Source organism: Megascapheus bottae, chromosome X (genome assembly GCF_031878675.1).
Source record: "Megascapheus bottae isolate mThoBot1 chromosome X, mThoBot2.hap1, whole genome shotgun sequence".
In the NCBI taxonomy this organism is placed as follows: domain Eukaryota; kingdom Metazoa; phylum Chordata; class Mammalia; order Rodentia; family Geomyidae; genus Megascapheus; species Megascapheus bottae.
The window spans coordinates 30,055,969-30,071,982 of NC_143547.1; the positions used below are offsets into that span (position 1 = coordinate 30,055,969).

Sequence of the window (16,014 nt, forward strand, 5' to 3'; positions counted from 1 at the left end):
TTGAGCAAAAGTGCTCAAGGGCAGTGCCCAGGCCCAGAGTTCAAGCCCCAGTACTGGCAAAAGAGCAAAACAGAAAAAAAACAACAAAAGTGAAATGTGGAACAGCCTTAGACACAAGCTGTGACTTGGTAGAGGCTTCTAAAGAAGTAGTGTATGTAGCCAGGCTTGATGGCTCACATCTGTAATCCTTGCTACTCAGGAGGCTGAAGTCTGAGGATCAAGGTTCCCAGCCCAGGCACTAAATAACGTGAGACTCATCTCCAATTAACCACTAGAGGATGAGGAGTGGGGCTGTGGCTCAAGGGGTAGGGTGGTAGCCTTGACCTGAAGAGCTCAGGGACAGCGCCCAGGCCCAGAGTTCAAGCCCCATGATTGACAAAAAAAAGAAAGAAAGAAAAAGAAAACAGTGGAACAGCCATAGGCACTAGTAAATGAGAAATGGCTAGAGAAGGCCTCAACCTTAGACACATGCAACTAACAGACACAGAAATGGCACCAACACACAAACACATACATGTGAACAAACATGTCCTAAACATATATGCAGTCACTGTCAGAAAAAAATAATGCCCCAGAATTGAGAGATACAATGCTGTGCACAGCCACTCCAAACACTCACATGGACCTATACTGCCATATGACAATACAAAAATGCCCTGCCACACACTGACAAACTCGTTACAAACATACTGGCACCACCAGAAATGGCACTGTCACAGAAAGACTTGTTCTGTCCCAGAAATATGGACTCAGAATCTGTCATGAGAAGATACACAGATGCCATAGAAACATACGTGGGGCTCCCAAAACAGGCATGTAACAATGAGAGAGAACCATACAGATTTGCAGTGTCACAAAAACACAATAAAGACCAAGGCACAAACACTATCACACATGCAGCCTGATCACCAAAACTATACAGAAATGGGCACCTGGAATCTGTCACAGGATTACAGACATCTAATCCCATCAGACAGAAACCACAGATGCATTGTCATAGACACATACAGACAAGCATTAATCTCCAGTAGACACACAAACTGTTAAAAGCCTCACACTCAGTCACTATCTGACATACCTGGAAACAAGCCCTCATCAGACAGACAGACACACAGACACACACAGACACTAGGGAAACACTGTGAAATGCACAGAAAAACTTGGACTCACTGAAGTCACTCATAGGGATAACGTTCAAAAAGTAAACACACAGGTCGGGAGTTTGGCCTAATGGTAGAGTGCTTGTCTAGTATGTATGAAGCTCTGGGTTCTGGGTTCAATTTCTCAGTACCACATGAACAAAAAACGCAGGAAATAGCATTGTGGCTTGAGTGGTAGCCTAGAGTACAAAGAAGCTCAGGAACTCCGCCCAGACCCAGAGTTCAAGCCCCAGGGCAAAAACTAAAACTAAAACTAAAATACTAATTACTATAGAAGGGAAGTTGAAACTCAAGAGCACCCAAGGCCAGACAACTAGCAAACCACAGGTTTCAAAGCAAATCTTTTAACATTCATGTTTGACAATTGTATATTAGATACCCTGCAGCCAGCCATTCAGCAAGTCAAGCAGTGACAAAATCTTGGGGTCAATAGGGACACCATTAGCCACACAAGGAGTAGGGGGAGATGTTTTCAGAAAACTTGTGGTCCACCCAGCCATCACCACCTGGGCTTTATCCCTAAGATGGGCAGGGACAAAAGTGTCAAGAGGACTGGTAAACAACAACAAAAGAGTATTTTATTCTTCAGCTTCTTACAACAGCCCCAGAGGCTCCTCTGGTTACTCTGGAAACTCAGGCTGCAAATGAAGTGCCAGTAGGGCATTTCCACAGCATTTCCTCTTCAGATTATCATAAGAAAGATCTACTTAGGTAGTGAGAAACAAGAGTAGTGAGCTAGTGAGTAGTAGGTGGGATTCAGACCAGAAATTCAGTCTCTGCACTCCACAATCCCAGGTATGGGGTGGTGGAGGGGCTGTTATGAAAAAAAAAAAAAATATATATATATGTTCCCAAGTGAAGAGTATTTTGAAAACAAACAAGAAAAGGCAACCAGGGTCTACCTCTGTCCCCCAGTCTAGTCCGGAACTACTGAGCTCTAACAAAAAAATACTATGGCTTGAGTTTCAAGAGTAGTTTGGTGGGGGCTGAGGCAATAGTTTGGACTAATGGTACAGTGACTGCCTAGCATGCACAAAGACCTCAGTTTGATTCCTCGGTACCATATACATAGAAAAAAGCCAGAAGTGCTGCTCTGGCATGATAGAGCTCTAGACTTGAGAAAGCTCAGACCCTGAGTTCAAGGCCCAGTACTTAGGGGGGTAGGAGTGTGGCCCAGCGGCAAGAGTGCTTGCCTAGCATGCACAAAGCCCTGGGTTCCATTCCTTGGTACTACAATTGTATATCAGAAAAAGCTGAAAGTGGTGCTGCTGCTCAAGTTGTTGAGTGTTAGCCTTGAGAACGCTCAAGGACAGTGCCCAGGCCCTGAGTTCAAGCCCCAGGCATGGCAAAAAAAAGAAAGAAAAAAAGACTATAGGTATATACTACCACTCCTGAACAGCACAAAGTTTAATATGCAGGAAGCAGGGCACCAATATTACATGCCTGTAATCCTAGCTCCTCAGGAAGCTGACATCTGAGGATCACAGTTAGAAGGCAGCCAGGGTAGGAAAGCCTAGAAGACTACCCCCAAAAGTCAGAATTGGAGCTGTGGCTCCAGTGCTAGACCACTAGCCTTGAGCAAAAGCAGCTCAGGGTCAGTTTGTCAAAGCAGAGCTCAAGCCCCAGGCCCAGCACACAAAAACAAATTTTAAAAAAATGAGCATGAGCCTGCAGCTGGGTAGGTGACTGTATGTATTCAGGAGGCTGAGATCTTAAGGTCAAGTTTGAGGCCAACCCTTCTCTGTTCTTACATCCAATTAATGGTGGAGCTTGTGGGTCAAGTGACAGGCCAGTCTTGAGCAAAAAACTGAAGACATGTCAGACCCCAAGTTAAAGCCCTAACGTAGTGATTCTGTCTGTCACACACACACACACACACACACACACACACACACACACACGCACACGAACTAGCAGACAGCCCCTACTGAGGAGCATATGGATCTCTGAGGTCAAGCCAACACTTGTTATCATCTCCTCTTCCCAAAAACCCACCCACCCCCTGCCCCACACAGAACAGAGCAGCTCAGGGAAACTGACATTTGGTTTTATTGTGCCAAGGACATTACAGATGGTGGATCTTGTCAACACCTGCAGGGCACGGGTGCCCCATCTGCCAAGGCTGCTCCCACTCCCTACACTCAAATCTTGGGTGGCGGCCATGATCCCCAAAAATGCCCCCCACCTCAAGATTCCAGAGACTAGTGGTGGTGGAAGCAAAAGGAATGCAGCAAGGTCAGGGTCTCATTGTCCAAAGCCAGTTAGACATCTGCCACCCCCGCCTCCACTCTGGCTCACACACTAAGCCCCAGCCCACCTCCAGGGAGCTGGAAACCAGAAAACAGTGGCAACCCACATCTTTTGCACCTTCCGTGCCCCATGGCCGGCCTGCCTGCCCCCAAATCAGCGATGCCACCTTCATATACTTAATGCTGTTGTCTACATCAATTTGGATTGGTTGAGTTTTATAAGATAAAAGTACATTTTAATAAAGAAAAATTGGACATCGAGGCTCAGACATTGTTGGGGTACTTGAAAGGGACATTTCCCACTCCGTCCTCCCACCTCGCTGGCATCATTGTAGGGGAAAATTGTGACAAGATTATTGGATCTCGGTAGGAAGAATGAGCAGATTTTTCTTTCCTGGGGCTGCCTGGCTGTCAGGTGGTATCTTTGTGTGCCTCTTGCCTACCTTCTGCACCCCTGCCATAGTGCCCTGTGGAATTGCAGGGATGGTGCTGGGCAAGGGGCAAAGGGCACAACAGCTGTTGGTGACAAAAGATGGAGGCAGGAGTGAGATGGAGTGCAGGGTGGGCCAGCCATAGGGAAAGTGGAGGAGGGAAAAGACGGGAGAGAGGTAAAAGAAAGCCAAAGAATGTGGGGGTGGCACCAGAGGCCCAAGTGTCGGGGTTCAGGAGATGGTGTCCAATTCCTGTGTCTCCATCAACTCTTGTCTGGGGGTGGGTCTCTGTGCACTTTGTTTTTCTTCATACTGTCTAGATATTCCTGCTGAGACACTGCCAGCACAGATGCTAGGATCTCATCATCATCCCAGTCATTCAGACCTGTTGGGCAGAAAAACAAAAATCAGACAAGGATGACAGGACACCCTGAGCCAACTTCCCCCACCCTTGGCCAATTCCCACACCCAAATCCCACCCGTGTTCTTGTCACTCTTTTCTCTTATAGGCCTCAGCCCCACTAGAGAGCCCTGGTGGGAAACCCCGCCTGCACCTGAAAAACCTCCCCTAGTCCCTCGAACTTTTGGGAAGAGATGTCCAGAGGTTCTAAAAGTCCTCTTCCTTGGGGCCTGGGAGTTTGGCCTAGTGGTAGAGTGCTTGCCTAGCACCCATGAAGACCGGGATTTGATTCCTTGGTACTACATGAATAAAAAAAGACTGAAGTGTCATGCCTGTAATCCTAGCTACACAGGAGGCTGAGATCTGAGGATCATAGTTGAAAGCCAGCCCGGGCACTAAAGAACTTCTAAAGAACTTGAGACTCTAATCTCCAATTAACCAACCCTAGAAAATGGAAAGTGGGGCTGTTGCTCAAGGGATAGGATGGTAGCCTCAGGCTGAAGAGCTCAGGGACAACACTCAGGCCCAGGGCTAGGGTGGTAGCCTTGAGCTGAAGAGCTCAGGGACAGTGCCCAGGCCCAGAGTTCAAGACCCAAGACCCACAAAAAGAAAAAGCCAGAAATGGTGCTGTAGCTCAAGTGGTAGAGCGCTAGCCTTGAAAAAGTCCAAGGACAATGCTCAGGCCCTGAGTTCAAGCCCCAGGACTGGAAAAAAAATCCCCTTTTTAGGACTCACCACTTTTTCTAGTCTCCCCAACTACCAGATGGCCCATCCTAGTGCTGACTTACCAAAGGCAGAAGGGGACATCTGCTGAATAAGAGCCCGGCACTCCAGCGCAGGATAGAGAGACACAAGAGGAGAGGTGGCCCGATCGGCTCCTGCAGAGAACTGACTGCTTGTACCTGAGGCAGATAAAAAATCAGAGATAGAGCCCAGGCCTCAAGCCTACTCCCAGCTCTCAGCCTGCATACAAAGCTACTGACCTGGTGCACAGGGTGAAGGAGGTTTGGCAAGAGCTAAGACAGTGCCTGGAGAAGGGGGCTTAATGCCCAGTTCAGCATGCAGCTCAGGATGCTCAGGTGATGAGGCCGAACTCCGCTGCCTTGGAGATCTGCTTGTCCACTCCTCTAGGCCACTGGCAGCAGCTGCTGTGGCTGAACTGCATGTGGCACTGGCTTTTCGAGTCTGTAGTGGGGAAGGGAAAACCCATAAGGTCCAACATAAGCCAACCACCCTCTTGAGCTTCATCCTCCAAAACTACTCTTTTCCTCAGACACTGATGAGAAAACAGCTTCATTGTTTGACCCTGTTATTCCCATTCACACATGGAACCACAGAATCTCTCTCACAGGACACTGGCTGAGTGTATTTTATTTTGGTCTGAGACTGGAACTTAAACTTGGTACCTCACTCTCACTCACTGGGGCTGGTGCTTGCTCTACCAACTGAGCCACATCTCCAACCCTACCTTGAGTTTCTTAGTATCCCTCTCTCAAACCCTTGCAGCCAACTAAAAGTCCTATTCCTCCTACCTTCAACAGACTTGAATCTAACCCAAACCCTTCTCACCACCACAGCCCTGTCACCGCCAGTACCATCACCATTCACCAGGACTACTCTAGCAGCCTCCTCCCTGCTGATTGCAGGGAGGAGGTGAGATCTGAGGATCATGATTTGATCCTGGGCAAGAAAGTCTATGAGACTTTTTCCACTGAATTACCCAAAATGGGGCCAGGAGTTTGGCCTAGTGGTAGAGTGCTTACCTAGCAAGCATGAAGACCGGGGTTTCAATTCCTTGGTACCACATACATAGAAAAAAAAAGCTGGAAGTGGTGCTGTGGCTCAAGCGGCAGAGCTCTAGCCTTGAGAAAGCCCAAGGACAGTGCTCAGAACCTGAGCTCAAGCCCCAGAACTGGCAAAAAAATTTTTTTAAATTACCCCAAATACCAGAAGTAGGCTGTGGCTCAGGTGGCAGAGGCCTAGCAAAAAGCAGCTCAGGGATAGTGTCCAGGCCCTGTGGTCAAGTCCTAGGATACATACACAGACATACACAAGCACGCACGCACGAAACTCAAAATCCCATTGTTTCTGCCTTTCTGCTTTTTTCAGAGGAAAAAAAAAACGTCTCCACAGCCCACACCTCCCTACTCAACCTGAACAAACCACCTCCCTGCCTGTATCCAGTAGTTACTACATTCTATTTAGCCATACTGGCCTTGCTACAGGCAGTGCCTAAGTTAAAGCAGATGTACTGACCCAGCCCTCTGACTTCCTAGTCTTTGTGTATAGCTTCTGCAACTTTTTGCTCAAGTGTCTCCTGCTCTAAGATCTATCCTAATACACTATTTAATCCTATGAGCTCCTGCCTATTTCCATCTCCACTCAGTCCTACTCATCCCTTGTACTCAGATTCTCCATATTCATCCATCACACTTCTTAACTAATTTAGTCATCATTTGTTTCATTCTGCAAGGATCTGAGCATCACAAGGACAAAACTTGGCCTTTTGGGCTCACTAATGTATCTCAATACCCCAAGAATACTGCTTCTTGGCACAGGTATGCAAAATATTTGTTAAAACAAATTATCAGCTCTTATAAATACATACCATCACTTCATGCTTCTTATCTCCTAGATACCTGTTTGCCCACCCCTCTCCTCAGCCCTTAAAAGGCAATCTGGGTCTGGGTGTTGTCCCTTAGCTCTTCAGCTCAAGGCTAGCACTCTACCACTTTGAGCCATAGCACCACTTCCCATAGACTTACCTGCCGAGGCTAGCTTTGAACTGTGATCCTCAGATCTCAGCCTCCTGAGTAGCTAGGATTACAGGCACAAGCCATTATTGCCTGGTGAGTCTTTCTCTCAATAGGTAGGGTTGTTGAGAGCAGAGTAGTGTGATTCTGCATTTACATCCTCAATACAGAGCTTGGAATGCAAGGGTGTTGAACAAAACTTGTCTATCTATAGCTAGCATAGTTTCCTCGTGTCACCAGCAGCAGAGGCTGTTCTCTCTTACTACTTCTGTGCAAGTGTTGAGAGTTCCAAGGCATAATGCCAAGACCGGGACCAAGACAAGTTACAGATGTGGCTGGGAGCTTCCTTCCTTCCCTAATGTCAAAACCATTTCATTTTTTTCTCGATTCACTTTGGGGGAAAATATAGGAATAAAGAGTTCCTTGCCTGGCCAGTCCATGACCCACCTGACTGCTGCCTCGGACCTGGCGGGCCTGTTTCTCCTGATCCCTCAGCCACTGCAAATAGGATTCTCGAGCCACCTGTTCCTCAATGGCCTCATTTGTGGCCTCCCAGTCTGTGGCTCGTTTCTTGTCTTCTAACATTTGTTGTTCAATCCATGACTCCTCTGATGTTTTTATGGCATTCTTCATTAAGGACTGCTCCGCAAACTGCAAGGGGAAGAAAAAACAGGAATGCTGGGTGACCTTCTAAACCTGGGGAAGAACTAAATTTGTAACCATCCTATGAGGTTATCTTCCTGATTTGGACTCATTTCATGTAATAGTTACAAAATAGGCTCAGAAATGTAGTCCCACAGGCTCCAGCCAAGACCACAACGGAAAGGCAGGTACTCCCACAAAGAAACATTTGACAGAGAATCAGGGACTTGCCTGTGAATCAGGGCCTGGAAGAAACCAGGCTTGAGTTTTGAGACCGGTCACTCAAAAGCCCTAACTCAATCTCAACATAAGAGGAGCCTAGGGCAGCAGGTGCTCTCTAAACTAGTCTTAAAAGAAGCCTCACCTATCAATGACTCAGTTTCATAATGCTGGCACTTTCCTCACATAGACGGAGCAGAAAGAAAGATGGGCAGAGAACAGAGCTCGGCAGACTCAAGGCGAAGAGAGTAGGGACTAGGTGAGGCTCTGTGAGATGAAGACCAGTAGTGGTATGGTGTAGACATTGGGAGTTATATGACATTGCATACGTATCACATGTTAGGATGTGAGATACAACCTCATTTTAAAATATGAAATAACAGAAAAAAATATTCCAGGAAGTAAATATTGCTTTGTGATGCTTTAGTCAACATTATTTCTTATTTTGTGACAAAGTTCTTGGGTCAGGATGGCCTGGAGCTCACAATTCGATGCCCTCCCCTTCTAGAGTGCTGGCATTAAAGGTACTTACTATCACACCCATTAACATTTTTTTAAAGAAAAAAAATCAGGATACTCAGGCATATAATCATAGCTACTCAGTGTTAGGTGATTCTAACACTGAGGAGGCTGAGAGCTGAGCATCAGGGTTCAAAGACAGCCTGGCAGAAAACTCCCTGAGATGATTTTTTCCAATTAACTACCAAAACGCAGGGAGAGGAGATATTGTTCCAGGTGTACAACCCTAGCCTTAAGCAAAACAAGCTCAAGGACAACTCCCAGGTCCCCTGAGTTCAAGCCCCAGGACCGGCACAGAATTAATTAGCTAATTAATTAATGAATTGCCAGTACTGGGAAATGAACTCAGAGTAATCCCTCTATCACTTGAGCCACACTTGAGTCCCATCAGTTAACACTGGCATACACATTCCACTCACAAATGCATGTGAGCTAAGTATTGGTATTAAAAGTAATTCTCTACTACGAAGAAAAGTGAGGGATGGGGCCAGGAATTTGGCCTAGTGGTAGAGTGCTTGCCCAACATGCACGAAGACCTGGGTTCTATTCCTCGGTACCACATACTCAGAAAAAGCCAGAAGTGGTGCTGTGCCTCACATGGAAGAACACTAGCCTTGAGCAAAAAGTGTCCAAGTACAGTGCCCAGGCCTTGAGTTCAATTCCCAGGACTAGCAAAAAAGAAAGAAAGAAAGAAACTAAGAAAGAAAAAAGAAAAGAAAAAAGAAAAGAAAAGAGAGTTAGAAGAGAAGAATGAGGGAGACTATGTGTAAATTATTTTAGAACAAGACAATTTTAAAATACATAATGGACTAGGGGTGTTGCAGTGATAAAACACAAATGAGAGGCCATGGGTTTGATCCCAAACACTGTAAAAAAAATCTAAAAACTAAAAATTAGGCAAGCAGGAGTTAAGATTTTGGCCTGGTGGTTAAGTGCTTGCCTGGCATGCTTGAAGCCCTAGGTTTGAAATTCCTCAGTACCACATACACAAAAAAAAGCAGAAGTGGTACTGTGGCTCAAGTGGTAGACTGCTAACTGCTAGCCTTGTGCAAAAGTGCTCCAGGACTCAGTTCAAGCTCCAGGACTGGCAAAAAAAAGGAAAAATAGGCAAGCACTCTAAACACAGAATTTAACAAAAAAAAGATAGACAGATATGTAAAAATGCTTGGTCTGGGCATATAGCTCTAGTAAATCACTTTAAAAAGCTGTCATTAGGCAAGTAAAACAAAAAATTATATAATACAATTACATACCTAAACAGAATGGCTAAAATTTCAAAATAACTGGTAGGAAGACTAATTGCCACAAAGGATGAAGAATAACAAGTTTGGGTTTTAGTAGGTAGTATTAGAGTAATGAGTTACCACGTACTCAAGCACCTAAAGTACATCCAGAGCCTAGGAACTTAGAAATTTACTTTGTTATGATGGGGTGGGGGCTGGGATACAAAACAATACACCCATTTTGGAAGAGAGATTTTTCAGTTTCTTACAAATCAAAGCGTGATCTTATATCATGCAGTAATCCTGATTCTGCATATTTAGATAATCTAAATTCTTATGTCTACATAAAAATCTGTAGACAGTTTATTCATAATTGCCACCCCCCAAAAAACTAGAGAAGCAAGTCTAGTGCTGGGTGGCTCAGGACTACAATTCTAGCTACTTAGGAGACTGAGTCCTGGAGGACTGTGATTCAAAGCCAGCCCCAACAGAAAAGCCTGAAAGGCTCAACCTCCAGTTAGGCAACAAAATGCCACACTGGAAGTATGGGACAAGTGGCAAAACATCAGCTTAAAGCAAAAAAAAACCCAAGTCAAAGAATGAGTCCTTGAGTTCAGGTTTGAGTTCAAGCCCCAGTACCAGCACCAATTTTTTTCTTTTTCTTAATTGGAGGGATCTTAATGCTTATGAGCTATCTCAAAACAGTAATTTGTTTGTATGAATCCAACTATATGGCATTCTACAATAGGCAAAAGCAGAGTCAATAAACTAGTAGTTGTGGATAGCTACACATATGCAGCACAGGGAATTTTCAGGATGCTATAATGGAATGTTCCCCAAATGGTAGGTAGTTTTGGTAGGTCAAAATACGTTGAAATTTACAAAACAAAGACAAATCCTCAAGGCACACAGATTTTAAAAAAAAAGGACCAGTTAAATGCTAGAGGGGATTTTAGAACACAATGCAGACAGAGACAAAAGAATCTAAATTGCAAATATATGCAAGGACCTGCAGGGATTTGGTAACCTAAGGCATTTTGCAAGTGAATGGAATTTGTAACACTAAAGGCAAAGGAATTGTGCTTATCACTGGGTACACCAGGGGGTACCAAGTTAATGACTTGGACCCAACTTAACAAAGCAGTTATGTAAATGGTGGGTGCTGGGTGGGAAAAGTTTCCCCACCTTTAGAGTGGGAATTAACAAGGGGAGAAGACTAGAATGAAGCACACATGTAGTATATGGAATAGAGTTGGAGGTAACTCCTTAAAAACTCACATTTAGTTGTTTCTTTTTATTGCACCGGTCTTGGGGCCTGAATTCAAGACACCAGTTCCTTAGCTTGTGTGCTCAAGGCTAGCACTCTGTCACTTGAGGCACAGTTCCACTTCCAGCTTTTGGTTGATATTAGAGAGAAAAGACTCACTGGGCTTTCCTGTACCAGCTTTGCTTCAAACCATAAGCCTCAGATCTCTGTCTCATGAGTAGCTACAATTACAGGCATGACACATCAGAACCCAATTTCATGCTTAGTTTAAGGCAGACTCAGATGTTTATGTTTATAAATACTAACAAATATGTGAACACCCAGAGATTAGTGTGTACATACACACATAGTTCCTGGCTCTGTGAGTTCAGAGAGCCTAGAAACAAGGACAAGCTAGTGGCAGAGTAACATTCTGTAATAAAACTTTCTAGTGGAAAAATGGCTAATTATAGGGCTAAAAGAAAAAATACCAGAAATGAACCTGGAAACACCTTATAAGACAAAAACTGATGAACCTGGAAACACTATGTGAGACAAAAAAACTAAAGAATGCTTCAAGCTGGGACTATGGCTAGGAATGTGGGTAGTGGTAAGAGTGCTTTCCTACTAGCATGCATGAAGCCCTGGGTTCAATTCCTCAAGAGGACACAAACAGAAAATGGTGGAAGTGGCACTGTGGCTCAAGTGGTAGAGCACCAGCATTGAAGGAAAAAGCTAAGGGACAGAGCCTAGGCACATCAATCAAAAAAATGTTGAAACAGGAACTAGGGAATGTAATACTCAAGGGTAGAGTGCTTGTCTTGCATGTGTAAGGCCTTGTATTAGATCCCAAGAAATAAACATCAACACACTGACACACATGTGCATGACAAAAAATTAAAGCTGCCATAATCTGATAAAAAAAAAGGGTGGCCAGAGCTCTGGTGACTCACATCTGTAGGCCTAGCTACTCAGGAGGCTGAGTTCTGAGGATCATGGCTCACAGCCAGCCCGGGCTCTAAAAAGTCGGTGAGACTCTTATCTCCAATTAATCACCAAAAAACCGGAATTGGCACTGTGGCTCAAGGGGTAGGGTGGTAACCATGAGCTGAAGAGCTCAGGGACAGCACCTAGGCCCAGAATTCAAGTCCCACGACAGACACAGACACGGACACGGACACAGACACACACACACACACACACACAATGAAAGTAGTGCTGTGGCTCAACTGGTAGAGAGCTAGCTTTGAGCAAGCCCCACAACTGACCAAAAACAAAGCTAGAAGTAGTGTTGTGGCTCAAGTGGTAGAGCACTACCCTTGAGCTTCTAAAAAAGCTCAGGGACAGAGCCCAGGCATAGAGTTCAAGCCCCCAGGACCAAAAATAAAAACAAAAACACAAAACCTCAAAGTGTAAATGATACTATCCCTAAGAGCATATTGAAATAAATGAGTAGGTTAATAACTAGAAGACAATTGACATCTCTACAGCAGAATAATTTCAAATATTTTCCGTGGATATTCTAACCTCATCTAACCTCAGGGAGAAAGAACCCTCCTCCTCCTTTCCTCAAGTACAACTTCCTTCTAAATAGTATAGCATGGAGAAGGTGGGAAAAAACTTCACAGTGGGAGAAATCTAATGAACACTACCTTCTGTAACATAATCAAGGTCAAAATCAATAGTCACAATCACATTTCTAAGATACTTTGGTTATAACATAATGACACTTTATCTGTGATCTACCCAAGCCCACATCTACAGTGAACATCAATGTGAACATCAAATGAATCCTCAGAAAGTAGTTCTCTTCCTTTGACCAGCATTCTTAAAAACTGTCAAGGTCAGCCAGCACCAGTTGTTTATACCTGTAATCCTACCTATTTAGGGGCTGAAATCTGAAGATAGAAGACTGAAGCCAGCATGGGCAGGAAAATCCATGAGGCACTTATTTCCAAGTAACCACCAAAAAGCCTGAAGTGGAGGTGTACCTCAAATGGCAGAACACTAGCCTTGAGCACCAAAGTTTAGGTAGAGTGCCCAGACCCTAAGTTCAAGCACCAGGCCTGCCACTAAAAGGAAAAAAAAAGTTACCTGTGGCTCAAGCCATGAATCCTAGCTACTCAGGAGGCTATGATCTGAATTCAAAGTCAGACCAGGCAGGAAAGTCCATGAGACTTTTACCTTCAATTAATCATCAGAAAACCAGAAGTGGGACAGTGGCTCAAAGTGGTAGAGTGCTAGCCTTGGGCTAAAGATCTCAGGGAAAGCTCCCAGGCCCAGGCCCAGGCCCAGGCCCAGGGTTCAAGCCCCTAACCAACCAAAAAAAAAAAGAAGATAATCTGGAGTTGGGTACTGGGGTACTGGTGGCTCATGTCTGTAATCCTAGCTACTCAGGAGACTGAGATCTCAGGAACATGGTTCAAATCCAGATCTAGGAGGAAAGTTTGTAAGGCTCTTATCTCCAATTTACTATTAAAGTGGAGGTGTAGCTCAAGTGGCACAATACTATCCTTGAAAAGCACAGTGCCCAGATCCTGATTTCAAGCTCCAGTAATGACATACATAAAATCAAAACAGGCTGTGTTATCCCAATAGCCCTCTCTCTCCTAGCTCAGCATGCTCTTTTCCTAGGCAGCATTAGGCTCATTCAGTAGAGGTAGTAAACAATTAGCTACCACCCCCTTCACCTGAGATGATATTCAGCTATGACCATATAAGGCAGGAAGGTCCCCTAAACCTCACAGGTCATATTGGTCACCTGAGATGGCACTCCTTTAGTCAGCTATGACCAAATAAGGCAGTCAAATCTCCTAACCCTCACAGTCTTATAAAAGGTCACCTAACCTAATAGCTGGTACCTTCTCTTTCTCTCCTTCTCTCCCTCCCCCCCCCTCTAACTTTCTCTCTTTTGAAAAGGGGTCTTGACAGTCCCCTTGCTGGCAATAAACCTTTCTTTGTTCTTAGTACCTGGAAGTCCCTTAGTACTCTCTACTATTTGAGCCATCGCTCTACTTTCAAAAAAAAAAAGGCAGATGGGCCAGGAGTTTAGTAGAGTGCTTGCCTAGCATGCACAAAGACCCAGGTTCGATTCCATGGTACCATATACATAGAGAAAGCTAGGAGTGGTGCTGAGGCTCAAGTGGTAGAGCTCTAGCCTTGAGAAAGCCCAAGGACAGTGCTCAGGACCTGAGTTCAAGCCCCAAGGCTGGCAAAAGAAAAAGCCAGAAATGGAACTGTAGCTAAATGGTGAAGCACAAAGAGGCAGGCTCAGGGACAGTGCCCAGGCCCTGATTTCAAGCACCAGAATAAAAGTCTTCCAGACTTTCCTGCTCTGGTAGGCTTTGCAGTCCTCAGATCCCAGCCTCCTGAGGAGCTAGGATTATAAGTTTAAGCCATCAGCATCAAACTTACTACTCCCTCTTTCTGTGGCAGTCAGGCTGCCCAGAGGTTTCGTACAACTTGCCCTAGGGATCCACATCTGGTAAGCTATAGCCCATGGCCTAGTCAGGACTTTGTGACCCCAGTAGGCTGTGATTACTATAAAGACCCACGTGGATGTCGAGCTACTCAGACTAAGATCTAGCTTACTCTTTCCAAACAGGACTCTATACCCTAAAATGTCAGACCACAATAGGAGTAAAAGATGAATGAGCCAGCTTATTGCAAACTAAAACCACAGAATAACCCTGAGAGATGTTGCTAATAGCTTTCTAATTTCATATATAGGTGAGACCTTAGGGTGGACCCAGAAAGAAGATAGGACATTTTTGTGGGCTAGAGGCAGCATGAAAGCTCCATATCCATCAAGTACCTTGGGCACCGGTATACACTTACCCCTGGTTTGAAAGATGGGAGTCCCAGTCCTACACCAATGGTAGCCTTATTAGGATTCACTACTGAATTATAGTGAATATTTCGGTGATAGCTGACACGGATGGGTTCATCTTCATTTTGATGGATTCCGTGGAATGTGTTAATAGGTTCTGTAAGAAAGAGAAGGAAGAAGCATCCACAGAGAGCCAGGTATGGCAGTCTCAGATGGAGGCACCATTAGGCCCTCACCTACCCACTACAGAAGTACCTGTGCTGTATTGGTACACCTCCACAGGGCGGTTGTACATCTCTGCCATGGCCTGCATCTCAATGTGGTTGCCATGGCAATTGTTTTTCCTCTTCCGGTTGATATAGGTCGTGAAGTCTTCTGTGACATAGTTGGAGAAGTAGTCTGCATTCTTCATCTGTGAGACAGATTGGAAGATCTAGGTCTGAAGGCAATGATCTTCCCATCCTCCATGCCCCAAGTCGTCCCTAGGGTTCTTACCAAATAGTCCATACAGTGCTTTCGCACAACCTCATGCATATCCTGGTCACCATATACCTGGTCAGCTGAGGAGACAGAAGAAAGGAGAAGCTGGGGTCAGAGCTACCAACAGAGAAGAGTCCTGCAGGAGGTGAGGAAAAATACCCTTTCCTACCCCCAAGGTTTGGAGAGTTCTTGCCCTTGTATAGTGGGAACAGGTTTATGAAAACAACAGGAAGGCAAGGATAATCTTGAAGAATTGGCGTACAGATGAGAAGGATATAACTACAAGCTTCGCCAGCAGGTCCTGTCCTTTAGGGTATAACTCAGACAAACTTTCTAAGTCCCATACATGGGGGGATCGGTCCTAGGGATTGAACTCTGGGCTTGGGCATTATCCCTGAGCTCTTCAGCTCAACGCTAGTACTGCACCACTTGAGCCACAGCACCACTTCTGGCTGTCCGGTAGTTAATTGGAGATAAGAGTCTCATGGACTTTTGTGCCAGGGCTGGTTTAAACCAGTGATCTTCAGATCTCAGCCTCCTGAGTGGTAGGATTACAGGAATGAGCCACCAGCACCCAGCATAAATGGACTTGTGTACCATCCATATTAGGTACAAAGATATTCCCTTTTGATTTTTACTTCAGAAAAGGAACCTGTGACTTGCTCAAGGTCACAAAGAGTCAAGTCTGTAAGAATCAACTCTATCATTCAATTTTCTTACTCTAAAGCAGGGGCAGGGAACATCTGGCCAGGGGGCTTTATAAGGCCCTTAAAATCATTTGGTACATGATGAGACAGACATGTATGCTTCTCATCAGTTGTTCCAGGCCATTGGCCTGTATTAATAATTTTATATGGCTTGCA

At 45.0% G+C, this 16,014-nt stretch overlaps 1 protein-coding gene across 4 annotated transcripts in view; it reads right to left on the reverse strand.

Moving 5' to 3' along the window:
• Positions 1-3,186: 3,186 nt before the first annotated feature.
• Otud5 (OTU deubiquitinase 5) overlaps positions 3,187-16,014 on the reverse strand; it is a 47,022-nt gene continuing 34,194 nt past the window's right edge. For all 4 annotated transcript variants that reach the window (XM_090326923.1, XM_090326925.1, XM_090326924.1 and 1 more), the window contains 7 exons: positions 15,167-15,231; positions 14,927-15,083; positions 14,680-14,828; positions 7,441-7,644; positions 5,224-5,425; positions 5,029-5,142; positions 3,187-4,225 (listed from right to left, as the gene is read on the reverse strand). In XM_090326923.1, coding sequence (XP_090183049.1) covers positions 4,104-4,225; positions 5,029-5,142; positions 5,224-5,425; positions 7,441-7,644; positions 14,680-14,828; positions 14,927-15,083; positions 15,167-15,231 — 1,013 coding nt within the window. In that variant the 3' untranslated portion in view covers positions 3,187-4,103. The remainder of the gene's footprint in view (positions 4,226-5,028; positions 5,143-5,223; positions 5,426-7,440; positions 7,645-14,679; positions 14,829-14,926; positions 15,084-15,166; positions 15,232-16,014) is intronic.